Source organism: Macaca fascicularis, chromosome X, assembly GCF_037993035.2.
Source record: "Macaca fascicularis isolate 582-1 chromosome X, T2T-MFA8v1.1".
NCBI lineage: Eukaryota > Metazoa > Chordata > Mammalia > Primates > Cercopithecidae > Macaca > Macaca fascicularis.
This window is the reverse complement of record NC_088395.1, coordinates 109,713,856-109,739,688: the sequence shown is the minus strand read 5'-3', so window position 1 is coordinate 109,739,688 and position 25,833 is coordinate 109,713,856. Positions and strand designations below refer to the sequence as shown.

General features: G+C 37.9%; 1 protein-coding gene across 2 annotated transcripts; it reads right to left on the bottom strand.

Annotated features, from left to right (window-relative positions):
• Positions 1 to 813: 813 nt before the first annotated feature.
• TCEAL9 (transcription elongation factor A like 9) lies at positions 814 to 2,808 on the bottom strand. 2 transcript variants are annotated; one of them, XM_005594225.5, is made up of 3 exons: positions 2,680 to 2,808; positions 2,126 to 2,193; positions 814 to 1,671 (listed from the first exon to the last, which is right to left on the bottom strand). In XM_005594225.5, exon 3 carries the CDS (start codon positions 1,592 to 1,594, stop codon positions 1,277 to 1,279), a length of 318 nt encoding a protein of 105 aa, XP_005594282.1. In that variant the 5' UTR covers positions 1,595 to 1,671; positions 2,126 to 2,193; positions 2,680 to 2,808; the 3' UTR covers positions 814 to 1,276. The 2 variants fall into 2 exon arrangements, with proteins under 2 accessions (XP_005594282.1, XP_005594283.1); XM_005594226.5 differs by lacking the exon at positions 2,126 to 2,193.
• Between the last annotated feature and the right edge of the window lie 23,025 nt (positions 2,809 to 25,833).

Here is a 25,833-nt window from a genome sequence, read left to right as displayed (position 1 = left end):
GCTTACTGGGGGTGCCAAAGAAATATGCTGGGCTTCACTACTTGAGAATTCTAGCACATTCACAGTGGTAGGGGCCTGAAGGTGCAGGACCCAGCAGAAGGGGCAGGAAACGCAGTATATATGGTAGTATCAAGGGCAAGGGCATGAGAAGCTGGGCAGGCATACCAGGAAATGAACATAAAGGTGGCACCCAGCTCACAGTTCTTTTTTTCTTTTTTTGAGACAGAGTCTTGCTCTGTCACCCAGGCTGGAGTGCAGTGGCGTGATCTTGGCTCACTGCAAGCTCCGCCTCCTGGGTTCACACCATTCTCCTGCCTCAGTCTCCCAAGTAGCTGCGACTACAGGCGCCCGCCACCGTGCCTGGCTCATTTTTTGTATTTTTAGTAGAGATGAGGTTTCACCATGTTAGCCAGGATGGTCTCAATCTCCTGACCTCGTGATCCGCCCACCTCAGCCTCCCAAAGTGTTGGGATTAGAGGTGTGAGCCACCCAGCCTTGGGTTTGTTCTTAATCACAGATAAGAACTACTTTCTCCACCCTTCCAAATCCCTGAAATTAATCTCTTATGGAGTTGGGAATGGGAACAAAACTCTGTCAAACATAGCTCACAGTCATTACCTTATTTGGCCCGCACCAGATCCTTGTGAGATTATTTTCTTTATTTTAAAGATGAGAAAATATGTAAAATTTATTATTCTAGCTAAGTGGTCTGGAGTTGCTTTGAAGTTCACATTTGCTTCTAAAATTCTGTCAACAAATATTAAATGCCCCAATACGTTTTGAAATAAACTAGTAAGTGCTGCTTGTTGCTTCTTTTTGTTATAAAGCTTTTATTATTCTAGCAATAATAATGTGTGTTAATTTTAGGAATATAGAAAATACAAATAAGCAAAAGGAGAAAAATCATTCATAATCCCACCACCGAGAGGCTATACTTTCTTTCATCCTTCACAAGTTATGTCCATATATGTAATATACAAATGTACTTTTTACCTTTCAAAAATATGATATTCACATATTACTTAGCCTTTTTTCCATTTTATATCCTACCAAGAACCTCTTTTTTACAAATGAGTAAAGTTCTTTTATTAAAAGACAGAGACTTGTAGATTGGTTCAAAATACAATAAACAATGAGATGCAGATAACAAGAGATACATCTAAAACCATTAATAGCAACAGGTTATAAGTAGAAATATGGACAAAGGAATATCAGGAAATGCTAATAAAAAGCAAGCTATATGGTATTGTTAATGTCAGATAAAAATCAAGGTAAACTACATTAAATAGGGGTAAGGGTGGTTTCGATTAACCTTCCAACGCATCACTATAAGTTTGTTTCTGACTCTCCTTATCTCGTCTATTTCATCCACTTCTCTAAACATATCTTCATTGCTTAAATGCCTGTTGTGTATATCTTCTTTAAACTCCTGGAGAGATTGAATCAGCCTTTCTCTAAAAGTTCCTTTTGCTTTGGCCTCCTCCTCTAGCTTCTCCTCCTCCTCCTCTGGCTTTTCCTCAGGCTTTGGCTCTTCCTCATGCTTTGGTTCACTCTCATTTTCTGGTTTTCCTTCAATTTTTTGACAGGATTTCATCTTGTATCTCTACCTCTCTTCCTTCCTTCCTTCCTTCTTTTATTTTTTTGCTTATTCTTCTTGGAATACAATAACTTCTAGAAAGCAAAAAGAAGACAGTAAGTTAAAGACTTGGTGAGTGGACAGGTGTTGTGGACAGAGGTCTCAGCATTTAATTTTTTTTTATTCAGACTGTTATAAAATATCTTCCACTAAGAAGCCCAGTCAGCAATCAGAGCTTCACTATCCCCACTCCTCTTACCTCCACTTTCCACCTCCTCACTTCTCCTGTCCTTCCCTCTAACCTTTTCCAAGGCCCTTCTTTCCGCCTCCCAGCCCTCCCCAATCCTTTTTCCCCCATAGGGCCTAACACAGGGACCAGGCCAGAAAAGAGAAAGGTGGCTGGCTGGCAGGCAGAGGAAGAGGGGAAAGGAGAAGGGGGAGAGAAAAGAAGAGGGGAAAGGGGTGGGGTGGAAGGGAGCCGGCAGGAACAGTGGAGCTTACAACCTTTGTCTCCACCCCAGGAGACTTTATAATATTCCTCTCACCTACCTGGCACTGATCGGGTCAGTTTCTTCCTCCTCCTTTTCTAGCTTTGGGTCTTGCTAGAAACAACAGACCTGCAGACAAACGGGAAACGGGAGGGGACGGTGGGGGTGGGGCGAGCGCTTGGTGGGCCGACCAGCGCCAGAGACTGACACACGTAGCTTTCCTCCTTTAGGGTTTCGAATATGGAAAGTTTCCCACCTTTTGTTTCCTCCAGTTCACCCCCTATCCACAGTGCATGCAAGTCACTTCGTTTTTCCCATCAAACAAAGAGTGAGAAAGCAGATTATTTCCAAACTATCTTTAAGACTGAGGCGGGTTCGGGAGGAGGGTGGGGGTCCAGAAAGCAGGATTAGATAGCAGAGGACGATTATTTTTAAACTATCACAGGTCTACTTGTTCTTCTCCTAGGACCCCTAGTCCCTTTCCCAAGGGTCATCAGTTCCTGTAGACCTGGAGGTGGAGGGTGGAGAGACGGACCTGACTGGCACTCCCACAAGTCTCTGCCTTAAGCCCCCCCACCCTAGAAATCCCCAGTCAACACCTACATTGACACCAACCTGCAAAATTCCCGCAAGTTTCACTCCTTCCACTAGCCTCAGGGACCACCGCCTGCACTGCTGAAGGAAGCTGGTATCCAGACGGGAACAAGGACCAGACTACCAGGACTTCTGCACACGTCGACTCCTGGTCACATGAGATCTACGTCACCAGTGAGCTCGGGTCCCTAATTTCCACTCCCACCAAAAGCGCGGCAGAAGTGGGCCCACCCTCTGCTCCCTCCCCGCCCCCCACTTACACATTTGGCCCTGTCAGTCTTTTCTGTTGTTTCCTATCCCGGAGGGAAAAATGTTATTTGCTTGACTCTGATTACTAGGGAGGGGCTACCTCTTTTTGTGGAGCTATTGAACTTTTCTACTTCTTTCGAGAATTGTCTCTTCCAGTCTTCCGCTCCCAGGATAACTCCTCCATCAGTCGCCCTCCCCTAGCCTCCATTTCCTCTGCAATCTGGTTCTTAGCTGTTGTGGAGCAGGGTGGGCTTGGCAGCAGTTGTGAAACAACAACAAAAGACCCTGGAACAAGAGTGAGATGTTTTAATGCAATTTTTACTGTTTATTCTTCATACTTCTATATTCTTTTTTTAAAGGTAACTTTAATCTTTCTCTCTCTTTTTTCTTTCTTCTTTCTTTCTTTTTTTTTTTTTTTTTGAGACAGAGTCTCACTCTGTTGCCCAGGCTGGGTTGCAGTGGCGCAATCACAGCTCACCGCAGCCTCAAACTCCTTAACGCGAGCGATCCTCTCGCCTCAGACTCCCAAGTATCTGGGACTACAGGTGTGTGCCACTATGCCCAGCTAGTCTTTTAATTTTTTTGTAGAGACAAGGTCTATGTTCCCCAAGCTGGTCTCCAACTCCTGGGGTCAAGTGATCCTCCTGCCTCAACCTCCCAAAGGGCTGGAATTACAGGCCTGAGCCACTGAATTGGGCAACTTTTATCTTTTTATAGTCAGAAAATACAAAGACAAAATTACTTTAATGACATGAGTTAATATATGTACAGTGCTTAGAATAGTGCCCGGCATATAGTAAGTGCTTTTAAAGTGAAAGCTGTTGTTATATTACACATTTGTGAGGAAGATGATTCAAAATTTTTTTAAAAAGAGTAATGTTTGATTCCAGAGTCCTCATGGTGGTGTTACCAGGAAGCTGTGCTGCCTGAAGAATCATCAGTTAATCAATTGTCAGGTACACATTGTGAGCCTGAGTTTCCTCATCTGACAGAAGGGAATAATAGCATATGCTCATCGAATTGAGATCTATTGAAAATAAAAATGAGTTAATTTTTCATCTATACAATTAGAAAATACAAATATTTATTATATTCAGAGTTGAGGATATGGTAAAACAAATATTCACATGTACTGTGAGAATATTAAGTAATACAACATTTTTGGAAGTCATTTTGGCAATATCAAACTTTGAAAGATATGTGCTTTTGGACACATCAGTTTCTCTTCTAGAAATTTATCATACATTAATACTCCTATGCCAAATATGGTCATTGTAGTAGTTGTGGTAATAGTGTTTTTTTAAAGAGCCAAAAACTTATATGTTTCTAAAAGGAAATCGGTTTAAGAAAAGTTTGATCATTCATATAGAGTTTATAAAGTTTTTTCATTATACATTGATGAAAAAATGATGTGGAGTTACATTTACTCACATGAAAAAAATTTTCAATGTATATTGTTAAACAAAACAGACAAATTGAAAGTTAATTTTATATGTGGTAGTACATTTTTGTAACAGTAGACATATATTTATTTTGTGTATTTAAAATATGAGTATATAATTAAATTCCAAGATAACATGATAAGTGAAGTCCACAAATTCATTCTATAAAATTCCAGGTTATGTAACTGAGAGATAGATGGAACGACTGATGTGAGTCTATTTGGCTAGCTGGCTGCACAGCCCAAATTCGTCAAGGACTCAGCTGTGATTTGTTGCCACAAACAATTCTTTACTGAGCACTTGGACTTAAATATCATCCATCCATTTTACTCTCTCCCCACCTGCTATCACCAATCATGTTATATCCAAACTCAAGTTGTTTCAGGGTCTTACTGTATTTTTATATCATTAGAAATGCAGATGAATATATCCTGAGCGATTATCATAGGATATACTTGAGAATGTGTATTTCATATAAAGAGAACTTTTATTTTCTAAGTGTTGTATTTATATATTTAAATTACTAATAAGTTATAAAAATTAATTCAAGATGTATTAAAGACTTAAATGTTAAAACCATAAAAACCCTAGAAGAAAACCTAGGCAATACCATTCAGGACATAGGCATGGGCAGGGACTTCATGACTAAAACACCAAGCCAAAATAGACAAATGGGACCTAATTAAACTAAAGAGCTTCTGCACAGCAAAAGAAACTACCATCAGAGTGAACAGGCAACCTACAGAATGGAAGAAAATTTTTGCAATCTACCCATCTGACAAAGGGCTAATATCCAGAATCTACAAATAAATTTACAAGAAAAAAACAACCCCATCAAAAAAAGTAGGCAAAGGATATGAACAGACACTTCTCAAAAGAAGACATTTGTGCAGCCAAGAGACACATGAAAAAATGCTTATCATCACTGGTCATCAGAGAAATGCAAATCAAAACCACAATGAGATACCATCTCACACCAGTTAGAATGATGATCATTAAAAAGTCAGGAAACAACATGCTGGAGAGGATGTGGAGAAATAGGGATGCTTTTACACTGTTGGTGGGAGTGTAAATTAGTTTAACCATTGTGGAAGACAGTGTGGCAATTCCTCAAGGATCTGGAACTAGAAACACCACTTGACCCAGTGATTCCATTACTGGGCATATACCCAGAGGATTATAAATCATGCTGCTATAAAGACACATGAACACATATGTTTATTGCAGCACTATTCGCAATAGCAAAGACTTGGAACCAACCCAAATGTCCATCAATGATAGACTGGATTAAGAAAACGTGGCACATACACATCATGGAATACTATGCAGCCATAAAAAAGGATGAGTTCATGTCCTTTGTAGGGACATGGATGAAGCTGGAAACCATCATTCTCAGCAAACTATTGCAAGATCAGAAAACCAAACACCTCATGTTCTCACTCATAGGTGGGAATTGAACAATGAGAACACTTGGACACAGGGTGGGGAACATCACACACCAGGGCCTGTCGGGGGTTGGGGGCCTGGGGGAGGGATAGCATTAAGAGATATACCTAATGTAAATGACGAGTTGATGGGTGCAGCAAACCAACATGGCACATGTATACCTACGTTAACAAACCTGCACGTTGTGCACATGTACCCTAGAACTTAAAATATAATAATAAATAAATATATAATAAGTAATATATCAATTACTAATATTCAGAAAAATGATTGAGATAAAATTGAAAAATGAAGAAATAAAATAACTGACAAATATTAGACAGCCATGTATCTATTGAAATGAAAATTTTTATAATGGTATGTAAAGGAAAAGCAGATTACTAACAGTAACAGTATTAGAATTAGGTATGATTGGGTGGTTGGTGGGCTTATGGATTTATATATTCTTTTTTTTACTTCATTGTAGACTCTTCCACATTTTCTCAGGGGGCATGTTTGACTTCTACAGTAAGGAAATGCCTGCAAATAGTATGATCTTATTTTATGGCACATATTTTATATATATACTTCTCTGTAGCTGAACAGGGTCTGAATTAAGTGCCTCCACTACGTGTTTGAGTCTTGAGATCCTTACAATGGTTGAATCCCTCACATTTCCTTCCCTTGCTCCGCTGACCTCTTCTAAGGACTACATGTTTGTAACTAGTATGCATTAGAAATGAGGCTCTCTTCCCGTTCCTCTGACTATCCCTTCCTCCAATCAAGTTTGAGATGGTCAAGGTGTAGTACTAAATTATTAACATGGGGAAGGAGGCATCTCTTTCTTAAATTTGACCTGATGAAAATATTTTCTAGAGAAATATTTTTGCTAGAAAAAGTAATACTTATGGAGATAATATAATAGTTTAAACAGATTATAAAATAGTATTCTTAGTTGCCAATTCAATTCTTTAAAAAATATGTATGACTAGAAACAGAAAGGATTGTTTTTCTGGCTCTGCTTGACATGTGGCATGTATCTATAGTTCCCTTACTTTTTTCCAGTAAAAATGTTTTATTTTTTGCAAATAAAGAAAATAACTATTATTTAAAAGCAGGTTATAAATAATGTATATAAAACTATCCCGGTTATACTTAAAAATACATACAGAAGGAAGGAAACCCTCAATAATGTACAGTCAATTTCATTTATTTGGTGGCTCTCAAATATACATTTCATCCACTTATTGATTTCACAAATATTAATTAGGCAATCACTACATATTGTCAATCTAAACCCTTATGTCCTTTCTGTAGATTTCCTCTCAATTATCACTGAATGTGTTAGTGCAGTGGAGTTGCATCTTAAGCCAAGGATGGATTCTAAAGTCAGCATATAAGGTAGAATCCTACCTAGTCAAACTTACCTACTTCATAGCATATTAATATAAGTTATAATGTTAGTGGGGAAAAAATCAAAATATTTAAACTTAAAATTAAACTCCCATTTAATTTTATGGGAATAGAGACTTCTAAAACCTTTCATGTCTATAATTCTTGTGTATTTTCCAAATTTTCTATAGTTTACTTGAATTACATACATGGAACAATGAAATACATAGTTTTAAGATAACCTAGACTTTTTTCACTCTTCACTGTATATATGGGCATTTAATTTTATGTAAATAATATATATAAAACACACACACACATATATATATATACGATTTTAAAATTGAAATATATGTATTCCAGAATAAGGAAGAAGGGAGAGAGGAGGAGAGGCCAGTTTTCACTGCTCTGCTTGTGAATGGGATGGAGGAGATTATATATGTGTGTGTGTGTGTGTGTGTGTGTGTGTGTGTAGAGATAAATATATTACATATTATATATAGTATACTATATAGCTATATTAATCATATTATATATTATTATATAGATATAATATATAGAGATAAATAGATACATAGATACAAAATTTGTTTACACCAGGACACTATTTTATACATATTTTCTATCTAACAATGCAATGTAAATATTTCTATGCCAATAAATACTGTACTTCATCATGTTAAAATTAACAGGAATTTATCTACCAGTTGTTTAATATTTAGGCTGCCTCTATGTTTTTGCTATTATAACTCAAACCTTACCCAAAATCTTTGCACACAACCAAAATTATTTCCTAAGGAAAAATTTCTAAAAGTGAAATTGCTGGGTCTAAAAATCTGAAACATCTTATTTATTTTTATGTGTACTACCAAGAAGGCCTGCAAGGTAATTTAACCAATTTACACATGTACTGACAGTCCATGTGAATGAACTCATATAAAATGGATGGTATGATTTTTAAAAAAATATTCACCAATTTCACAGGTGAATGAGTGCCTTGAAGTTTTAATTTGTCCATTTTGACTCCTAGGGAGGCTGAATAATTTATACTTATTCCCCATATATGTGTCTTCTTTGGTCAACACTCTATTGAAGCCCTTTCACAAGTTTTCATGCTGTTTGTAACTATGTGTACTAGTAGTTTGTTCACTTTTAGGAACATTTTATTACAGGTAACCAATCTTTTAGATAGTCTCACTAGTCGTAAGGAACAGAGATTTAGACTAGTTTAGTTGAGGTAGGATTTACGGTGAGAATCTATGAGGCAGTAGAGAAGATTATGATCTCAAGGGAAACTGAGAATAGACAGTAAATTCCTAATGGACGTCTAAGAGCAGGACCTGAGCGCTGCAGTGCTCTGTCACTACCTTGGCTCAGTTGTTCTCAGTCTCTCCTTTTATCCTCATTCATCCTTCTCCTCCTGTGTCACCGAGGAGACCTCATGGCTTCAGCTTCCTCATAATTTCACCCTGCTCATGTATCAGGCTTTCCCAGCTTCCTAAGGTACAAACCCTCTTCCCACAAAAGTGCGTGTACCCCACCAACCCTAAACATGCACAAACCTGCATAGAATTTCAAATGGTCCACAGACATTCCTAGTTGAGAACACCTGGTCTAAGCTAAGTAATACGGTCAGTGAGTGAGAGTTCCTGGGACATTGTCTTAAACCTGGCTGAGGGGCTACTTGGGTGGGGATGGATTGGCAGGCAGTGACCCTACCGCAAGGCCAGCCTCCTCCTGAGTTTCCTGGAGGGAAGGAGGCCAGAGGTGAGAGGCCTAGCAGGCTGCATTCCTTTAACAGAACAAAACCATACTAGTTAGTTGTGAAAATTAAACACTTCCATAAGTGGGAAAGATAGGAGATCATTTTTCTATAATCGGATAAAAACAAGACACTTGTTAGGCTTGTGAAATTAAATAATTCAAACTTAAAGCTGCTGGAATTTTAAATTATTCTGAGCCTTGAGAGGAATGTGGCTATGCAGCTTGAGTCACAGGGCATGAAGCTGCAACTTCTGCCTTTTTTTCCCCCCTGTAAATAATTAAGACAAAATGGCACCAGAGATAAGACTCCCTGAGATCACTACCCCTCCTCATGGAAAAATAAATAGCTGCAGCATATGCACAGGTCTTGCATGGAAAATGCAACCCTGCTAAAATTTCTCTGTCTCTGCCTATATAAGTGAAACCTTAATTTTTCCACTTTGGAACACTGATTCCATTTGTTTGGAGCTGGTGTTTCAGGGTGGCTATACTCAAGCTTTGCGCTTGAATAAACTCTGTACTTAATCATGTTTTCTGAATCTCATTATTTAAGGTTGACAGGCTCTCCAGGGATTAATTTATCAAACACATAACATGTTGATTAATTTTAGGAAAATGTAGGTTTTAAATTTCAAACTTGCTATCTTGTTTTTTTAAGCTATTTGGGAAGTATCAGACACATTTTCTAACTGATAAATATAAACACAACCAAATTATGAAGAATTTTTTACTTAGTAGAAAATCTTATTTATTATTGTAAATTATTTTTCTCCCTAAAGAGTACCTTTTAAAGGTTGTGAACAATTGGCATATTTTAAAAGTTTGTGATTCCTTTTGTAGCTGATTAAAAACATTTTAATCTGATATATGACAATTTAGCCAAATAACAAGGCACCCCAATGAAAAGAGAACTTTTGGGATAAATGCCCATTCCCCCATCTTCAAAATGTGTTAAGTATTGTATTCTTCAATGTAAAAAGAAAGCATTTTAAATTAAACACTGGAACAGAAGGATACACAGAAGAAAATGTTCTACTTCCACTCCCAGCCTCCTTTCTTTATACGCACCTTCTTGGCCATTTATGTGCAGGTAAGAGGCTCAGAGGAAAAATAATGACTACTGGGAGAGAAGGTGGGGTGAAGGAGCCGTTTGGGGGGAGGTTAGAACAGGGGAAAGAGATAAGTCCACAATAATTGTAAAATGACAATAACCCCAAGAAAAACGCTGCCTCTCCCTGATGATTAGAGAAACCAAATACTATGCCTGGCCAACTGAAATGCCAAGGTGGAAAAAGAGCCATCCTAGGCCCAGGGTGAAGGAAGAGCGGAGGGATGCTGGTTCCTGCTGTTTCGCTTGTGAGTGGGAGGGAAAATTGGCAGTCTCAACTCACCTGTGACGTTGCTCTCACATAACGGGAGTCTACTCAAGTGCTTTTTTTCCTGCCTTTTGTATCTTCTGGTTAATTATTACTATTATGGAGAAGAAGAAAATTCTGGTCAAGGTACAAGGAAAACAACTGTCCCAGACGCTGCAGGTTTGTGTTCTGGCTCGTGAACTCTGGGGGAACCCCGGGGCTGTGATGGCTGACTGCTGCGGGTAGAGTCCTAAAGTGGGTCCCGATATGCGTTTTTGATACTCCTTCCTTACCCAAGGTCCATCTTGGGTGGTCCTTGGGGCAAGCGGAATAAGAATACGGGTATATGGGTATATGCTATACCCATATAGCCTTCCCCACAGGGGTGGGGATAAGAACCCCACTCCCTGTGTCCTACACCCATTTTGGTGCAAAAGATTTTGGTTATAGAGGTGTGGAAATGAATCACAGGAGAGGGAAACAGACACACGGAAGGTGAAGGTTCTATTTTAAACAGTCCCCGTTATCGCCTTCCCCCATTGTGGATGTTTAAATAGCAAGTAGGGCCAGGGGCAGAGTGTGGCTTTAGAGAGAGGATGGATAAAAGGGACAAAGTTGGGAAATATGGGGCTGGAAGACGTTGGATGGGGAAGGGGCCGGGTCGTGTCGGGTCTGCGCGAGCGCTCGGCGGCAGCAGCCTCCACTCGCCCCACCCTGGCCGTCTGCAGGTCTGCGGGTTAAGTGTCGCTGCGGTGCACCTCAAGGTGAGAATCCGGAGGAGGAAACTTGAAAGGATAGGTTCAGGTAGATGCTAGGGACAGTGGTGGGGGCGGAGTGTGTGTAGGTGCGGAGACAGAGCCCAGTTAGGGGCCCCACTCCAGATCCTCCCTTTTTGGTGCCTGCATAGGCCTAGGGAAGGATCTACAAGAAAAATGCTAGGCTTTGAAAGAGGGAGGAGAGAAGAGATAGCGGGAGGGAGGTGCTTCAACAGGAGGCCTCCTGGAGAGCGCATAAGTCCTCTCTGGTGGGAAAAATAAAAATTTAAAAACCGTCGATATCCAGGGCTCTGAATTTTGAAAGGTGCGTAGTAGGGCCACTGTCTTCGGTGCTGATATGTCTACCAAGCACTGTCTTTTCGCTCGCCTTTTATCTCCTAGGAGTGATGGAGTGCCAAGTAGAATAAGCTGGAGGGAAATCTCAACATGGAAAACGTCCTCCAGGAAAAATAAAAAAGGAAACAGAAGGAGGGCAGCAGGCCCCTGTGCAAAATGGAGAGGAAGTTCCCCCTTTGTGAGGGAATAAAGGCCAGGAGTCTGAAGGAAATAATAGTGTCCAAGATTTTAAGGGGGGTGTAGTCTTATCAATAACATTGATATGATAAATGCAGATAAAGATGATATGCAATGGTTCATTCAGGGAGAAGATGAGAGAGTTAAGGCAAAAACTCGGGATTGAAGTTAAGGTATAGTCCATGGCCTTGATGGGGACCACCTCATTCATTATCACCATTATGATGCCTTATACCTTGAAAATAGAAGTTTTCTACCGGGCACGGTGGCTCACGCCTGTAATCCCAGCACTTTGGGAGGCCGAGGCGGGCGGATCAAAAGGTCAGGAGATCGAGACTATCCTGGCTAACACTGTGAAACTCCGTCTCTACTAAAAATACAAAAAAATTCGCCCAGAGTGGTTGCAGGGGGCTGTAGTCCCAGCTATTTGGGAGGCTGAGGCAGGAGAATGGCATGAACCCGGGAGGCGGAGCTTGCAGTGAGCTGAGATTGAGCCACTGCACTCCAACCTGAGCAACAGAGCGAGACTCCGTCTCAAAAAAAATAAAATAAAATAAAAAATAAAAAATAAATAAATAAATAAAATGATAAAAAAAGAAAATAGACGTTTTCTCTGAGGTTAATACTTCTCAACTCTGCTTTCTGGGTTTTGTTTTTCTTTTTCTTTTCTTTCTTTTCTTTTCTTTTTTTTTTTTTTTTTTTTTTTTTTTTTTTTGCCTTTCTTGGTGTACTTTTGTTGATCCAGTTACTTCAAAACTTTTAGTATTGCCAGCTTCTACTTGAATATTACATTCTGATCAAATCAGCAAATCCTTTGTCAGCAGAAGCGTTTAATATATTTGAATAGAAATATTCTCATTACGTATTTTAAAGTGAGAAAACAAGTTATAATGCAGTGTGCAAAATTACTGTCGCTTCATTTTAAGTCAAATATAGTTATGTATTACACACATTAACAGAGTCTGAAAGTATATATATACTAAAATGAATCTGTTATATTGCAGAATTATGAATGGTTTTACTTTTTCTTCTTAGTAACTGTATTTTTCCAAAATTAGTATGTATTACTTCTATCCCTAAGTAACCAATGTGCCAATCAGCTTTAAAAACTGTGGCATTCAATAAAAACTTGTTAGAAGAACAAAAAATTAACTTCAAGTTAATTTTTAGAATTTCTTATTCAGCAACATAACCCAAGTATATATTACCATGATATTACTTTAATGGGTCACCCTTGCCTTCTGTGAAAAAGGAATACTATTTGCCCCCCATGGGCTGCTGAGTGGATCAGGTGAGGAACTGAATGTGTGGGTTGTGTTGGTTCAGATCCTACCCTATATCCTACCCTTTCAGAACCCCAGACCCCTGAAAACGCTCAAGGAAAGCTGAGGCATGTCTAACCCATGCCCAGGAACAAGTTCAGGCAGTCAAGACGTGGGTGTCACCCTTTTCTGGATACTTTCATGTCTTCTGGACACTACTGCTATGTCTCCTTTGTCTTTTTCATTTTGCTGACAGCTATTGGTGTGTTGAAGTCCTCAAGATGTCAAAGCCCCAGTGATTTCTCTGGGATTATAGTTACCCTTTTGAAGATGAGTACCACACAAATGTGGCTCAGTAATTGATATCTTAACAAAGTTCTTCATAAAATGGGTCTTTCTTATTTTACTTTTAGGTCCTCTGCTATCCAGAGGACTCAGACATGATTCCATTTGGTTGGAGGATGCTGAATCAATACAAGCATACGAGACTTCATTAATAAAGTAAATGATGGATAAAATAAAATGAAGAATAGCTGAAGTTAGCTACCTATTACCTTAATTATAATAAAAAGGTGTTGCTTATATATTCACTACTTTGGGAAGTTGCCACCTATGTTAGTAGTGGCAATTTCCAAAAGCAGTGAGATAACGTTGGCTTTTTTATGTCTACCATGCTCTTGCAAGAGGTGACTTCTCTTTCAGGATATTCATAGCTTTTCATACAAAAAATTCCGGGCATATCTACCCACTAGGGCAACAGACATACCCCAAAGCATATAAATTACAGAAATATTCACCTTAGATCAAAACTGAGTAACACCCCAAGCCTGATCTCCTCCCTACATAAAAGCATTTAAAATAATTGGTAAGATAAAAAATTCATTAAAACTGTTAAAAATTACTCTTCTACAAAACTGTGGCATTCTCATAACAAGTATAGTCTTTATCACCTGTACACTCCTAGTATCTATTATAATGTCTAACGTATTGTGGAGGTTATATATGTTAAATATGGGCAATATTACTCTGTGGGGACTCTCAAATCCTTTGCCAAGATCTACTCTTGACTAAAGAATAGGAAATAAGTCTCTCCATTTCCCTAGAGGCAAAGACTTGTATTTCTTATATATATGTATATTTTTTGAGATGGATTCTTGCTCTGTTGCCCAGGCTGGAGTACAGTGGTGTGATCTTGGCTCAATGCAGCCTCTGCCTCCCAGGTTCAAGCGATTCTCCTGCCTCAGCCTCCTGAGTAGCTGGGATTACATGCGCATGCCACCACACCCGGCTAATTTTTGTATTTTTAGTGGAAACGGGATTTCACCATGTTGGTCAGGCCGGTCTTGAACTCCTGACCTTGTGATTTGCCCGCCTCGGTCTCCCAAAGTGCTGGGATTACAGGCGTGAGCAACCCTGCCCGGCAAGACTTGTATTTCTAAGGAGCCTATTAGGGGAAAAATGACATGCCAGATTAAAAGATGAATATAATTTAACATGATTTTAAAAGAATGTCACACAGACTGCCTGTTTCAGAATCCCTGTCATCTTTCTTGCTAACAGGACAGACTTTGGCATCCCCTGAAAGTTCCATGACTCAACTTCTAACTGGGTGCCAAAGCACATTATCATGCTCCCCTGAAAGATTCTAACACACACTAACACTGGAGAACCACTGGTAGTACAGAGGAAGCACAATCATATTGAGTACAAATATGCATAGAAAAAGATTGCAAGGAAATATGTCAAAATGCCTGAGAGCCTAGCAATACATATATCATATATCACAAGATCTAAATTATCCTATTTTATGTTAGGATTCGATATGGTTTGGATCTGTGTCCCCACCAAATCTCATGTCGAATTGTAATCGCCAGTGTTGGAGGAGGGGCCTGGTGGGAGGCAATTGGATCATGGGGTCAGTTTCTCATGAATAGTTTAGTACCATATCCCTTGGTGTTGTCATCCTGAGAGTGAGTTCTCATGAGATCTGATTGTTTAAAAGTGCATGACACCTCCCCGCCTTCCTTCTGCTCTGGACATGTGAGATGTCTCACTCCCCCTTTGCCTTTGCCATGATTGTAAGTTTCCTGAGGCCTCCCCAGAAGCAGAAGCTGCTATGCTTCTTGTACAGCCTGAAGAACTGTGAGCCAATTAAACCTCTTTATTTATAAATTACCCAGTCTCAGGTATTTATTTATAGCAATGTGAGAACAGACTAATATGGGATCTATTTTAAAAATCTTTCAATATTTCTCACGTTGGGATGCATCATACAATAGGTGTGAAGATATTATATGATGGTTTACTTTTTCTCAAAAAAAGTGTCCCTGAATCCATGATGTATGTTACAGATGCTGTAATTTAATAATTAAGAAAGTAAGGTGTATAAATGCACGTGTGCATATTCAATAGAAAAAGGTATAACATAAGTCACCATATCAGAATGAATATTTGATTAAGGGTGATTTTTCTGTTCTTATTTTCTTCAAAGTCAGTTTTTTTATTTTTAAAGCTTTTGTACAGTTTCAATCATATTGCCATTAAAAATTCTGAATACCTCTGTATTCATGTTAATTTGAAATATGCAGAATATAATGGCAATAATAACAATACTCATAATGTACTTTTAGTGTGAACCATGTTCCAGACAGTGTTCTAAGTGGTTTACAGGTATTAATCAATTAATTCCTCCAAAGAAACCAGTGAGGGCTATACTATCAATGACCCCACTTTACATAGGAGGAAACTAAGGTATGCAGAGTTTACCTGAAGTTGTTCAGTTAATAGGTTTTAAAACCAGGATATAAGCAAAACTATTTGGCTCCAGAATTAGTGCTCTCAGTCTCTCAATAAAGTAAATAATAAATACATTAAAACCGTGACTAGAACAGATGGAGACAGCCACTTATTTTCCTAAATATAATTTTTAAATTATATATATATATATATAAAATTTTTAGCAGTGTCAAATCCCAATCCCAATCCCATTGTTTTTTCTAAGGGGAATGATGTTTTCCCTCACATTGGATAAAACTGGGCATAATGGAGATAATCGGGTGATTGATGCTGGGAACTGAAAAAGGAAAGCAATGGCAAATTCCCTGGCATAAGGACTTGAGAGGTCATCACAATAAATCCAAGTCATGAGAAAGGTGAAACTAAGGAGGAGTTGAAACTATGAAGATATTGTTTGAAACTATGAAGCTAGATATGGTCGAAACTATGAAGCTAGGACACAGAGAAAAGCTATCCAGTATAAAATTAAGAAACTTCTTAGCAGTGGAAACAGAAGATAGATACTTACTGCATGAATGCATAATTCATGAGGGATAAATGTGCCAATAGATTCCTTCAAAACTTTTGACCCATAAACATTTTCAAAAATAAATAGGTATTGTACAGTGAAGAATATCTCCTAACTTGTTTACGATATAATAGTGGATTTATTTTTCTCTTTTAACACAACTGGGATAAACTTAAAAAGTAAAGTAAAGGGCCACCTTGTGACCAGAAACAGCACTGCAGTTTGTGCATCACCAATCAGGGAAGTCTGAGGCAGAGAAATAGTGTTTTTTTTGTTTGTTTGTTTTTTGTTTTTTGTTTTTTGTTTTTTGTTTGAGAGGGAGTCTGGCTCTGTCGCCCAGGCTGGAGTGCAGTGGCCAGATCTCAGCTCACTGCAAGCTCCACCTCCCGGGTTTACACCATTCTCCTGCCTCAGCCTCCCGAGTAGCTGGGACTACAGGCGCCCGCCACCTCGCCCGGCTAGTTTTTTTTTGTTGTTGTTTTTTTTGTTTTTTTTTGTATTTTTTAGTAGAGATGGGGTTTCACCGTGTTAGCCAGGATGGTCTTGATCTCCTGACCTCGTGATCCGCCCGTCTCGGCCTCCCAAAGTGCTGGGATTACAGGCTTGAGCCACCGTGCCCGGCCCGAGAAATAGTGTTAATCTTGATTAACAGTGCAACTAATTTTGGATCTGTTGAGACTGGCATACTCTTAGAACATCCAGGAAGAGAGTTCCACTGGAGAAATGGATAAAAGTCTGCAGAGCCAGAAAGCGGTATGGGCTAGAGGTGTAAAATTGAATGTCATTATCCCTAGGACTGTAGTGACAACTACAGAAATGGATGAGATCTGCCAAGGAGAACATAGAGACTGATAAGAAATGGGACTTTCAACATTTAGGACAGGAATATGACTCAGTTGCTAAGAGTCCAGGCATTAAAACCAAATCCAAACTCTGTTCTTTTCTAGCAGTTAAAAAACATTATAAACTCCTTTTAGAAATTAATGAGAGTCATGGGCTCTCTCCTTAGCACATGCATACACCTTGAACAAATGTATATATCCGTCCTTGACCAAATGGGTGTACTCACCTACATACATATATGGGCACACATTTTTTTTTGAGACAGGGTCTCACTCTGTCACCCAGGCTGAGTGCAGTGGCACAATCATGGCTCACTGCAGCCTCTACTTCCCAGGTTCAAGCGATCCTCCCACCTCAGCCTTCTGAGTAGCTGGGACTACAGGCCTGCACCACCATGCCCGGCTAATTTTTTTTCTGTTTTTGGAGAGACCAGGTCTCGTCATGTTGCTCAGGCTGGTCTTGAACTCCTGGGCTCAAGCGATCCTCCTGCCTCAGTTTCCCAGAGTGCTGTGATTACAGGTATGATTCACCACATCCGATGGGCACACAATTTTGAACGCAAGTTTAGGAAGTCCATAGGTTTACTCTGTTAAGATTTTATGGCCTACTTTAATCAATAGAAATGTAAAACAGGAGAGTCAAATAGAAAACAAATGGTAAGGTGAGAGACATAAACACAAATATACCAATAATTGGAATTAATGTAAATAAGATTGAATAAAATTATAAATTATATGATATTTATAAGAGGCACACTTAGATGTAAGAACAGAGAACAGCTGAAAGTCAAAATAAATACATGCATGCAGTAATCAAAGGAGAGCTGGTGTAGCTATGAAAAAAATCAACAGCGTAGACTTTAAGAGAAGAAATATTTCTAGAGAAAAAGAGATATATTTGATAGTAATAAAATATTTAATCTAACAGAAAGATACAAAAATTCTGAACCAGTATGTTCCTACTAACATTACTTCAAAAATACAAGACAAAAGGTATTAAAAATAAACGGAGAAATAGAGAAATATAAAGTCTTTGTGGGACATGTAAACATATCTCCTTAAGTAACTGACAGAATCATAAAAATTATCAGTTGAAGTACTGAAGATTTAAGCAATAAGAGTAACAAATGTGACATAATTTATGTTACATAGAACATAACCTACAAATGTTAAATATAAATATTTTTCAGGAGCAAATGTAGTGTTTACTAAAATTGACCTTATACTAGGCCATTAACCAAGTCTCAACACATTTCAAAGTATTGAAACAATTCAGAATATGTTATCTGATGACAGACAAATAAAGCTAAGAATTGATAACAAATAGATAAACAAATCTCAAAGTGTTTGGAAATTAAACAATACACTTCTTAATGATTTGTAAATAAAAGAAGAAATGACAATCAAATGTGCCATTCTCTTTAAATGAATGAAAATGAGAATGCAATACATGAAAATCTGTGGGAATATAGCTATATCTGTGCTTAGTAAAAAATTCTATGCCCTCAAATGCATACATTAGAAAAGAAGAAAGGCTGAAAAAATACCACTGATGTAAGTTTATCTGTAAATAAGTTTTGGAGAGTACAGAGCTAATGTCCAAAGACTAGGAGAGGTGTTTTAATTTTTTTGTTAGTTCATTTTTGGTTTTGTTTTTTCAGCTCCTGGCATTCAAGGAAATATATGTCAAAACACTGGCTGAAGACAAGTTAAAGGAACAGAGACTTCAGTCACTGTAAACAATAAGGAATACAGTATTTGCAAAAACAGTTTAGAAAAGTCACTAAATAAACAACTATAGCCTTCAACAATCAAATGCACACACACATGCACACAACCTTGGAGTAAGAAAGATAATATAATTTCCAGAATTAAAACATTGTATTATTCAAATGTTCACTTTTCAACAAAAAATTACAATGCATATAAAAAAGAAAAGTATAGCTCACTCAAAGAAAGAAAATAAGTTGATAGAAATGTGCCAGATGTGAGCCTTACCACAAAATACTTTAAAGCAATTGTTCTAAATATGCTCAAAAGTTAAATATGGTGAAAGAATAAAGAAAATCAGGAAAATAATCTGTGAACAAAATTAGAAAGAGAAATTATAAAAACAAACCGCACAAAAATTCTTCAGATGAAAAGTACAATAAATAAAAAATTTACTACAACTGAAAGATGTGAATCTTTCTAGAAGTTCAATAAACTCAGAGTAGGAGAAACTAAAACATGGGAATTCAAGATGAGATTTGGGTGAGGACACAGCCAAACCATATCAGGCTATGTGGTCTCTAGACACCAATTTCCACTCACACCATCTCTACCTTCTCATTTCATTCTTCCCCATCATATTACACATTTTTGCCTTTGGCAGTCTGAGAGGTCAGAAGTGGCACCTTCACCCCAGGACATTCATTTCCCTTTCTTTGGTTACCAAAGAGAGGCTACAGTTTTTCTTTGGGCTAGCAGCCATTCATATATCTTCTCTGACAAATTTTCTTTTTGTTGTTAATGCTCCCAAAGCATCTACCTCCTAAGTCCACTTCTTTTTTCAATAGTCACTGATATTCATTTCATCTGTGCTTTGAACATGCATGAAATTAATACAGAGCAGGATGTAGAGATGGGATGAGTGTAATTGAAGTAATGCTTTTTTGTTTTAGTATTTTCTTGCCAGCTTCTCTTATTCTGATAATAAAAACATTAATAAAGCCTTTTTTTTAATTTAGTGAAAGAAAGCATTCAAGGTAAGAAAAAAATACATGTTTTCTAAAGAAAATCGTTTGTTTCAGTAGAGACATGATATTACCTTCATTGTCCAAGTTTGTACTAAGTACAAAATGTGTTTGATTGGCTACATACATAATAAAAGTTTTCAGATTTTTAAAATAAAATGAATGCACCTGGCCTGGAACATGTATCATACTATCCCCTCACATACAACCTACCCTAGTTCACTGGGCCTTTTAACCATCTTTCAATCCAAGAGGCCACAAGTGGTATCGCCACTCTGTGACTGGTGTTTGCCTTTTAATTACCAGGGAAGTTCTTCTGCACTCTCTGCCCCACCTCCCCACAGCCAACACACAAACCCTAGGCACACTTGTTCTCTGCCATTATTTACAGTGCTCAAGTGGAAGCTGTCTTGGACCCTGTCTACTTTACCCCACCTGACCTGCGGAGCACAGTCTGCTGAGCCTTTCACCCCTGAATCCCACATCTCTAGAGCCCTAGGAGGTGCCTATCCTTGCTGCAGTGTTTCTGCCTGCCAGTTCATCTCTCTGGGGGCCCCTGAGCCAGGCTTAGGTCAGTGATTAAGAAGCTCTCACCTGCTGACCACATTGATTAACCTAGATCAGGTATTCTCAACTGGAGATGTTTGTGGACCACCTGAAATTGCATCAAAGTTACCTGTGAGTGTGTGTGTGTGTGCGCGCGCGCGCACGCACGCACATGTCTATTAAATACTTTGCCAATTTTTAGGGCCAGGTGCGATGACTCACACCTGTAATTCCAGCACTTTGGGAGGCTGAGGTGGGTGGATCTCTTGAGCTAAGGAGTTCAAGACCAGCCTAGGCAACATGGTGAAACTCCATCTCTTAAAAAAAAAAAAAAAAGAAAAAAAATCCTTTGCCAAATTTTAAATTGCGTTATTTATATTTAAATTGTATTTTGCTGTTGAGTTGTAGAAGTTCTTTATGTATACCGGATACTAGAATATACAAATTTATAAATTAAATAAATATATAAATATACCTATCTTATCAGACACATGATTTGTAAATGTTTTCTTCCATCCTGTAGGTTGGCTATTCACTTTCTTGATGGTTTCCTGTGATGCACTAAAGTTTTAAATTCTGATAAAGTTCAACTTATCTATTTTTCGCTTTATCATGGTTTTGGTATCATTTCTAAGAATTCATTACAAAATACAAGGTTATGAAGATTTATCAATGTGTTTTCGCTGGAAAATTTAATTGCTTTGACTCACTGTATTGGTGTCTGAGCATTAAACAAAGCAGGCACCTCTCCCAGTCTTCACAGCCTGATCTCATGAAGGAGAAGACCTCCACCAATCTGCCCAGCCGGAGATTTTGGAGACTTCTAACAACTTTTTCCCTCCCCATGGGGAAACAGACAACTGTAGTTTTTGTTCCCTCACTCTGTGCTGAGCCGTGGGATTGGGGGAGGATCAATGGTGTCTCTCAGTCCTAGCTGCCGTTTCATTCTCCTTTGGGCATCTGGACTGTGCTGGACCTGTCAGAGCTCCAGGCCTAGCAATACAACGCGATTTCTTTGGTCAGCTTCAGAGAAATTGGGGTGCTGGATGTGGTGGTCGCCTCTTTCCCTCCCTAGGGAAAGCTGAAAGCTGGAAGTTTTCATCTGCTAGTTTTGTGCTTAGCAGGGGTGAGAATCAATGGAATCACCAGCCCAAGCCACCACCTCTGTTCTTTCCTGGGTGTCTAGACTATGCTGAAGCAATCAGAGCTCCAAGACTGGCAAGACAGGAGCCAGTCCTCTGGGAAACCCCTTGGAAAAGTAGGGGTACTGGACATGTGAACCTACCCTTTTTGTCCCCGGGATGAAGCTGGAAGTTAGGGGGTTTCTTTCTGACTATATAGCACTAGCTGGGGGCAGGGTATCTAAAAGAGGGTGTCCCAAATCTCCCTATCAACTTATGTGAGTTTGGTTTTGCGTTCTCTCAGAGTGCAGGAGCATTTCAATTAGCTTCTGATTTATCACAAAGGAAATTTCTGAAATGTTGCTGAAACAGTGTATTTGTTGGCAAGTTAGGAGAGCTTTCTATAATGCCATCTTGCTGATGTCATTCCCTCTATTTTATTTATCTTTGTTCTAATTTCTACTATTTCTTTCCTTCTGATAGCTGTATATGTAGCTTTCCCCATTTTTCTAGTTTGTTTAGGTGTAAAGTTAGGTTGCTAACTTGGAATCTTTATGCTTTTTAAATATAAGTGTTTAAAGCTATAAATTTCCCTCTGAGCATTGCCTTTGCTACATCCTATAAGTTTTGATAAGTTGTGTTTCAATTTTAAGTCATCTCAGAGTATTTTCTACTCTTACAATTTATTCTTTGAGCCATTGGATTGTAAAGAGTGCGCTGTTTAATTTCCACATATGTGGAATTTCCTGTTTTCTATCTGTTATTGACTTCATGTTTCATTCAATTTTGGTTGGAGAAAATGCCTTGTGTGATTTTATTGTGTTTAAATTTATTGAATTTTGTTTTGTGCTTCAATATGGTCTATATCCTAGATAATGTTCCATCTGCCCTTAAGAAGAAAGTGTATTTTTCTGTTATTAGGTGGGACGTTTTATATATGCCTGTTAGGACCAGTTGGTTTATAGTGTTGTTCAAGTCCTCTGTTTCCTTATTGAATGTCTATCTAGTTGTTCTGTTGTTGAGAATAGGATATTAATCTAACCCCGCTTGAAGCAAGAAAAAAAGCATAAAAAAGAGAACAAGATATTGAAATTTCCAACTATTATTGTATAACCCTTCATTTCTCCTTTCAATTTGTCAGTTTTTGCTTCGTGTAATTTGGGGCTCTGTTATTAGGTGCATATATGCTTAAAATTATAATATCCTCTTGATGGATTGACACTTTATCAATGTATAATGTTCTTCTTTATCTCTATAACACATTTTAAAGTCCATTTTGCCTAGTATTAGCATAGCCACTTCAGCTCTCTTTTGGTTATTATTTACATGGAATATCTTTTCTCATTATTTCACTGTCAAACAATTTGGTCCTTGAATCTAAAAAGAGTCGGCTTTAGACAGTGTAGACTTGTATCATGCTTTTTCAAAATCTATTCTGCCTATCTGCCTTCTAATTGGAGAGTTCAGTTCTAATAACCACGTTTCCTAGTTTCTGTATTTGATAACTGTGATATCTGGGGATTGTTGATCCTAAAGGGACTGCTTCTCCAAGGGTTAGCTAATTCCTAGCTATAGCAAACAACTCAGCTGTGAGCACCCCTTTCATTTGCAAACCAACCAATCCAGAACCCATAACACCAAATATCTCCTTCATCAGGCTCTCACTGATATCACGCTAATTATCACCACTAATCACAATAGGGCCAGGTAACAGACAGCTAGAAACAGACTTTTATCCCTGAGCCATTGAAATGGTTCAAATTAGCCAATCCCAAACCTACGTATCCTGTCACACTTGTTTCTTCCCCTCCCCTCCCACCCCCCACACAAAAAAACCAATAAAGCCTCTTGCCCTCATTTTTTCTTCACTTGCTCTGCCCATGACTGACTCTGGTGCTTCCTCATGTGGCCCTGTGTGTCATGGTATACTTTCTGTTTCTAGGTATCAGTGATTATAAAAAGTCTTTCTTCATGACGGTCATTTTTGTGTCAGTATATCTTACCATATTTGATTAAAACAAATCCTGGGTACTTTTAAAACATTAATTCATTTACACTTAAAGTAATTATTGATAGGGAAGGATTTACTTCTGCCTTTTTGCTATTTGTTTTCTATGTATCTATACCTTTTCCTGTTCCTCAATTCCCCATTACTGCACTTTTCTGTGGTTAATTGAATGTTTTTCTTGTGTACTTGTTTGATTCTGTTATTTCTTTTTTGTATATTTTTAAGTGTTTTTCTTTATTGGTTCCCCTGGGGAACACAATTAACATCTTAACTTTGTAACACATTTTTCTTTTATATAACGATGCCAATTTATTTTCAATACAAGAACTCTATTTTTTATAACTCAATTCCCCCTTTATGTTGTTATTGTTACAAATAATATATTTTTACCAAGTGTGCATATTAACATACTTTTATAATTATTGTTTTATGCGTTTGTCTTTTGAGTCATATAGGAAAAAAAGAGGCGTTATAAGCCATACATGCCATACTGCTTGCTTTTATATTTTCCTGTGTAGCTACCTTACTGTCGTTCTTTATTTTCTCATATGACTTTGGCTTACATACCTTGTATCCCTTTATTTCAGCTTGGAAGTCTTGTAAGACTTGGCAGAAGTCAGTAAATACATATGCAAATGAATCTACCTTCTATAGTATAAATGTACCTTAAATTATTCAATCAATTCCCCATTAATTAACATGAAATTATTCCTATGTTTTGCCACGAAAAGCAATGCTGCCTGCAATGAACATGCTTGTACACATACTTTTCTTTTTATAGATTTGATGCCTGAAAGTAAGGTTGCTTGGTCAAAAAGTATGTGTTCTTTTACATTTCCTAGCCTCCCTTGCACATATGTTGCGGCTATAGAATGTAACATAAGACACTTCTAAAGCTTATAAACAACCCCAGGTGATCCTTCTGCTATCCTTCTGGTAACCTTGGAAACCATGTATGCCATCTGGAATACCAGACTACAGGACAAATTCAGGTTAGATACCCAAAAAAGCAATGGAGCAGAGCCATGCATGAGAGCCAATAACCCTCATTGAAATTATGACATGAAAGAACAATCAACTGTTTTCAAAATACAGATTTTGCATTTTTAAAAAATTAAGCATAGTCTAGTCCATCCTAATATACTGATTTAAACACACCTCCAGTTTGGATCTCTTCTTTACAATTAAATACTTACCAGTTTGGTGGGTATCCATTCAGAAATTTATATATCTCCGTTTTGCATTTTCACTAAAGGTTATCATAGTGAATATTACTGCCTTTATTCAACAATATTCCTAGAGATGCTTCAATATAAGAATGTCTTTCTTTTTAACTATTGTGTAGTTTTTCTTGATATAGATGAACCACAGTTTGTTTGACTATTTTCCTATTTTTTTATTTTTTATTTATTTTTAGTTATTATTATACTTTAAGTTCTAGGGTACATGTGCATAACATGCAGGTTTGTTACATATGTATACTTGTGCCATGTTGGTGTGCTGCACCCATCAACTCGTCAGCACCCATCAACTCGTCATTTACGTCAGGTATAACTCCCAATGCAATCCCCCCCACCCTTGATAGGCCCGACTATTTTCCTATTGATACCTTAGTCTGGTTTTAATATTTTGGCTCTTACAAACAGTGTCACAGTAAACATCATCTATGCTTTCCTGTGCATATCTGTAAATATATCTCTACAGTAATTCAGTGTAATGGAAGTGCTAGGTTGTATAGTCTGCACATATTTTACTGGTTTATCTTTTCCTTTTCCATTTCTAAAAGCTATAGAGATATTAGGGATATTTTCCCATTATCTGTCATGGTATTACAAATATTTCTTCTCAGGCTATTTCTTGTCCTTGTACCTTTTATATTTTTTCCTTTATAACCTCTGGGTTTCTTTTTTGCTTAAGGAGATAATCACTATCACGAGATTATAAAAGTTATTTTCTTGATTTTTATTGTGATATTTCATTTTTGTTTCTCAGACTTTTATATTTAATCCACTTGGGATACATTTTTGTGTGTTCGGGGAGTAGGAATCTGTGTTTATTTTTCTTCTGATTGAAAAGTCCATAATGCTCAATTCTTAGGTTAATTTTTTTTGCAAATACACAAAAGCCTTAAGTAAATACGCATATAGCTAAACATTTGCTCATAACTATGATTACTTTCTTAGGACAAATTCAAAGCAGTAGAAGTTAGGTCGTAGAATATGAAAAATAGACAGCATTTGGAACTTATTGTGAATAGAAGCACAAAAATGGATACCATTATTTACTCTCTCATTCAGTATGAAAATGCTTATATCTGCAATAAAATTATCATAAGTAAACATTTGTTTGCCTATTTGGTAGCAATATCTTGTCCTTTTTATTGTTTCTTTTTAGAATTGTCTTATTGCCTCCTAGTAAAGCTAAATAATGTTTATTCTCCA